At 44.2% G+C, this 6,215-nt stretch overlaps 1 protein-coding gene across 1 annotated transcript in view; it reads right to left on the bottom strand.

Annotated features, from left to right (window-relative positions):
* MYO15B (myosin XVB) overlaps positions 1-3,311 on the bottom strand; it is a 123,103-nt gene extending 119,792 nt beyond the window's left edge. The window contains exon 1 of the mRNA XM_042447553.1: positions 3,229-3,311. Within this exon, the coding sequence (XP_042303487.1) occupies positions 3,229-3,311 (83 nt within the window). The remainder of the gene's footprint in view (positions 1-3,228) is intronic.
* Between the last annotated feature and the right edge of the window lie 2,904 nt (positions 3,312-6,215).

Consider the following 6,215-nt stretch of genomic DNA (forward strand, 5'->3'; position numbering starts at 1 on the left):
TGTTAATCTGCACTATATCTATTTCTATACACACATACATGTGTGTGTGTGTGTGTGTGCGCGCACGTGTGTGCACGCATGTGTCTCTGTATATGTGTATTTAAGAGAAATTAGATCATATTGGGAATCTTGTGTCCCTCCATACGTTATTGGACTGCAACTCACAACATCCCTCGCCTTTGACTGTATTATATCAGGGTGCTGGGAACTGGAGTTCAGTAACATTTGCAAGGCTGCACTGTTCTGATCCTTATCACAAACCAACAAAGCAACAAATACCTATACAACAGTGGTCATTCATAGAAATAAAACTTCAGTTAAAAGATGGCACAATAGAGAAGGAAAACAGTATGGGGAAAAGCCTTACAACTTAAAGTCACTCTTCCAGCATTTCATTTGATGCCCATGTGGGCCATGTGGCAATGAGTCTCTGCTTGCAAATAAAACAATCTGATAGTACACAGCAGGGAAAATCTCTTTTTCACCCTGCCTTTTTGTCACCCTCAATTTATATGTCATTTTCTTTGGGACTGCAATTGACCAAATCCTATCAAGTACACACTGAGTCTTCCTTCTCAGCACCTAGCAGTTTTAAGGTGCATGACTTCCTGTAACAGAGATCAAATCTTTGCACAACAATCTGTTTTTCTCCTCATTATTATTGGGAGAAAAACCTGCAGTACTTCATTATTGTATTTTATTGTTGATTTCTCATTCAAATATCGATATTACAAACCAACTTTCAGAAGGAGGATATTGTTGAACAGGTAACCCACAGAGATCTCATTTTGCCTCCAGCACAAAACAGGAATATATTATTTTTATAGTTTTTTGTGGGGCTTCCGGGCTATGAGCCCTGGTGGCGCAGTGGTTAAATGCCTGTACTGCAGCCATTCACTCAAAACCACAAGGTTGCGAGTTCAAGACCAGCAAAAGGGCCCAAGCTCGACTCAGGCTTGCATCCTTCTGAGGTCACTAAAATGAGTACCCAGACTGTTGGGGGCAAATTAGCTTACTTGCTGTTCACCGCTATGATCTTTGGAATAGCGGTATATAAATAACAAAACAAAACAAACAAACAAATTATGAGGCTGTGTTCTAGATGAGTTTATTCCTGACATTTTGCCAGCAACTGTGGCTAGCATATTTTATTTTATTTATATCCTGCCTTTCCTGGCATGGAATCCTATAAGCAAGGGGTCTGTACTGCTTTAAACATCAAGTCCCAGCTCCCTCACTCCTTAGTCCTTGAATGGATGAGTAAGACAGGATACTACCTTGAGCAGTAAAATGAAAATGCCCAGATTAGGATGGATGATACCTGTCTTGTCAGCAGTACATGCAAAAGGGATCTAGGACCATAGGGTGAACTGTCAACAGTGTGATGCGACAGTCAAGAAAGCCAATGCAATTCTAACACGCATCAATAGGAGTATGTGTCTAGATCAAGGGAAGTGATAGTATCACTCTGTCTCGCTTTGGTGAGACCTCATCTGTATATATGTGTCCAATTCTGGTCTCCACAATTCAAAAGCATGTCCTGAGGTGGGCAGCCAAAATTCTCTTCTTTAATGCCTTTTCTTTTAATCATCCAAACCAAAGGTTACCAAGTCATTTTCCTCCCCCCCCCACCCCAAAAAGTCTATAAGGGGTTTCCATTTCCCCTATAAATCAGACAATGTGGCAATTTCTACTAAATCTATTAGTTTCAATAACCATTCCTCCATATAGATAGTTTGGATTCTTCCATCTTTGTGCACACACAGTCTTGGTGTCATGGTCATATATTGAACTAATCTTCCATGACTGTTTTCCAATTATTCATCCATCAATCCCAAAAGAAAAGTCCTGGTTTTAGTTGAATATTAATTTTTAAAATCCATTACATCACTTTGTGGATTGAACACCACTTAATTTTTTCCCCTGCATGTCCACCACACGAGGTAAAATGCCCCTTCATGTTCATATTCCAACATATATTAAATACCGCTATTACATTCTAGACCAGTGGTTCCCAACCTTTGTTGGGCCACGACCGCCTTGGGAATGAAAGTCCTGCCCATGGCCTCCCTGTCAGTTGGGAGGCTGGGAAGGGGCAGGACTTTCAGCTGCCTACAAGCCCCAGCGGGCTTTGGGGTCAGAAGTCCCGCCCCTCCTGGCCTCCCAACCAATTAGGAGGCCGCTGAGGAGAAGGGCGGGAATTCCGTCCACAAATGTGCTTGGGGCTTGCAGTCCCGTCCCCTTCTCCCTGCGGTTGCCTGGCAGCCACAAGGAGAAGAGGAGGAGGTGCCCCCGTCCCTTTCTCACCGTGGGTGCCTGTAGCCGTGGGAGGAAGGGAAGGTGGAGGAGGAGGAGGCGCCCCCCCGTCCCTTCCTCACCGCGGTGTGCCTTCAGCCCTGGGAAGGAAGAGAGGAGGAGGAGGAGGCGCCCCCCCCGTCCCTTCCTCACTCGGATGCCTGCAGCCGCGGAATGAAGGGAGGAGGAGGAGGAGGCGCCCCCTGTCCCTTCCTCACTGCAGGTGCCTGCAGCCGCGGGAAGGAAGGGAGGAGGAGGAGGCGCCCCCGTCCCTTTTTCACCACAGGTGCCTGCGCCCGGCCGGCACTTGCAGGGAGAGGGAAAGGAGAGCCCCGCCCCCTTCCCCCTTTCCCTGCGTCGTGCCTGCGCCAGCGCTGGCACCCACGAGAATGGAGGTGGGAGGCAGGGAGGGATTCCCAACCGGCGACCCCTGAGAAAGGGTTGCGCGACCCCCCAAGGGGTTGCGACCCCCAGGGTTGGGACCCCTGTTCTGACAATTAATGGCATCCTATACCACCCAATACACATTTGTGAAAATTCTCTTTAAGATCATAACGTAATGTAAATTTCAACCTCTTTAAAAACATTTTTTCCTACGGATCCATTGTACATTGTAACCAAATTCTTAGCCCATGTTATCATACACTTTTTACTTGTTCTTTTCGTTTTCAAATTTCAACAAAATTTATTACAGTGCACCCACGTTTTAGCGGGCGCACCATACGTGGCTTCTCAGCATATGCTGAAGCTGCACTGGAAAGCCTGTTGCCACCCCCAGGAAAACGAGGGGGAGCATGCCCATGGTGCGTGTACGCCCCCACGCCTCACAGCATGAGCCCCATACTTCATAGGGGCTTCAGCATACACACTGATTTCCCCTTATGTGGAGGGATCTGGAACAGATCCCCGTGTAAGGGGGAGGGTGCTCTGTACCTATAAGCCATTACAGTGGGGCCCTTGGTATCTGCTGGGGTTTGGTCCAGGACCACTGTGTTGCCAAAATCCATGGATGCCATTATACAACGGTGGTTTGTAATAAAATGGTCTCCCTTATAAAATGCAAATCAAGAGTTCCTGTCTCGAAATTTTGGGAATTTCAAGCGTGGGAGGGTGAACCATCCATGAGAGCCAATCCCTGGATCCGAGGCCGACGCACATGTTCGTCATTGTGACACGTGCATTCAAAATCTGGCTTTTTGTTCAAAACCATAATCTTTTATAATATGTCTTGATATCTGGTAGAAACTGGGAAACTATATCCCTCTACTACTACACTCCTCTCTAATTAATTTTTTCCCTGTACTAAATCTTCAAGAGATCTTGATACATTAGCCATCTTTCTTTACGTGTTGTTTCTCTTTGTGTTAAAAGCTTCTTGTCCTGAGCAAACTTAAATGCTTTTCAGGCATATCTTGGGGTTTATCTATATCATATTTTCAACAAGACACACTTGACAAAATAATTTAAAACTACATTAACTTTGATTTTATTATCCCTTAAATATTCATGTCATCCAAACCCAAGTCAGCCCTTCCAACTGTAGCAGTCTTTTATTTCCCAACAGCACCATTCTTTCACCAAATCAAAAAGCATGTTGCAAAATACAATTCAAATCTGGTAAGCAAATCCTCCTCTTTCCTTTGCATCCATTACTTTATATTTAACTGTATTTTTTCTCTTGCTATACAAACTTGGATTATCTTTTTTTTCTGTTGCTTTGTGTACATCAGTAGTCAAAACAGGTATCTCATCCTAAACCAAACATACTTAGGCAAAATGCTTTCCAAATACCACCTCCTGCTTGAATTATCAGAATGTTGTTAAGGGTCGTCAACCCTTCTTGTGTCAGTCTTCCAGTGAGTTTTTTCTTTTTTTTAATCAGTGTAATCTAAGCTCGTCTGGAAGACAACAACAACATGGTTGAGTTTATCTAAGTAAAGTACTGCATCACTGTAGTGAACAACTGTGCCTGAGGCCACTAGCTATGCACAGAGGAGAGTTTCCTACTACAGGCTTCGTTGGAATGACTTCAGATTTTGTTCTTACTTTGTCCAAAGAGACAGCAGCCTCATTCAAACTAAGGCTGCAAGTCCTTCTTAGAATTAAGTCCTGTTGAGTCATATTCACTTGCCTCCGAGGAGATTAGGGCCTGTACCCAAGGGCCAAAAGGCTCCTGTTCCCCCTGGCCTTGTATTGTCCTGCTTGATGACACAAGCCCATTAGCCCCAGGCCAGGGCCAGGCAGACCAGATGCGGATTTGATGGAGACCAGCTATTTCTGTGGAGTTCTAGAAAATCAGTTGTTGACAGCTAGCAGACAGCCCCCAAGCACTCCGTACCTGCCTCATCCATCACATTGTGGTAAATCCCCATCATGGCTTGTCACATATAAGGAGGTGCCTGGCTATGGGTATGGCCGGCATCCCGTTTCTATCCTTATGGGATGCTACAGGGGTTCTTCAGTGAGACAAACTGGCAGAGGCCTGGAATGGGACATGCAGCGTGAGGTAGTGGTTCCATGGCGCGCTGCAGGTAGGCATGTAATACTTGCCCTCACCACAATGGACCAGAGACTGACCCGCGTCAGACCTGGGGCAGAGTAGCACGTGCTTGGCCACACTATCCTGCCCATCTGCTTTGGCTCTAGGATGGATCATATTGGTAAATCCCTTCTTTTTGAGTTTCCTGGGTCTGAATTTTGCTGAGACTGATTAGTTATGATATTATTTTTTAGAAAATCTTTGTAGATCAAAGTGCTTACAAAGCATAGAGATAAGCATTCCAGGGAAATGAAGGGGGGAGAAACAAATGAGAATCAAGGCCTGAGAGTATTTTTCAGTGCAAACTCCAGAGGTTCTGTTTCTAAAAGCTGGATTTTTTAACCAACATGTCTGTTTAGCTGTGAAGGTGCTGGTTATAGTGAGCATGAGGAATTTCCTTACACCACCAGATTCTTTGAACCTACTAATTCCCTGTGTGGCTGGTGATGCAGATCTTTGTAGTCCCTTCCTATTGCCTGTGCTCCTCAGCAGCTGTCCTCAAAGAAAGGAAAGGAAAAAAAAAATCCATCTGTGTCTGATTGTAAAGGGGTTTGTGTTTGTCTCTGGTTTTTAATTGAAAAAGGGTTTCTGGCATGTGTTCCCTTCCATTTCAGTATTTCAATATTTTCAAAAACTGATTTATTTTAAAAAAAGGTTTAGCTTTAAGGCACTTTACACTTTGATATAAGCTCTACTGTGCATACCTTAAATCTGTATATGCTGTGTATATTTAGTCTTCTTATATTTGAAGAAGAAGATGGTCTTGAAAGACTACGAACGAAGAACATAGAATGGAAGTAAAAAGGAAAAGAGATTTAATACTTACTGCTCATGGAATGGATTGCGTAGGATTTTGCTGCCTAAAATGAAAGAATAGACAGCTCCTGCCATTCCATGTAACAGCTCTGGCCCTCCACATTGTGGCTTTGACTATTCACAGTTCTGATAAATACGTTCTTTCTGTGAATGTCTAGGCTTCCAGGGTTAACTCTGCGGAAGTTGACCATAGAGTCATGCTGGATTCTTAGAGAGAATGCTTCTCTAGGCATTTGTAGATCTTCCACATAATTTGTGGTCAATGTCTGGCAGATTTTGACCACAGAATTGCTCTGGGGACTTAGAGATTCCCAGAGAGGTCTTCTCCCAGGTTAAAAAACACCCAACAACCCAGTGTTTTATATTTGTGGTTTTCCACTTCCACAAACCTAGTTTGCTTCCTGACCATAGTGAAGTGGGCAAAAAGCAAAACCCACCCAATTTAGGTAGGCTACAGCCAGGAGGGAGCCGGAACGCACATAGAATCTCCACCATCTGACAGCCGTGGTCAGCTATACAATTATTTTCTATTCTTTTCTTTCTTTAAAAAAACAACACACTTCTT

Source organism: Sceloporus undulatus, chromosome 2, assembly GCF_019175285.1.
Source record: "Sceloporus undulatus isolate JIND9_A2432 ecotype Alabama chromosome 2, SceUnd_v1.1, whole genome shotgun sequence".
In the NCBI taxonomy this organism is placed as follows: Eukaryota; Metazoa; Chordata; class Lepidosauria; order Squamata; family Phrynosomatidae; genus Sceloporus; species Sceloporus undulatus.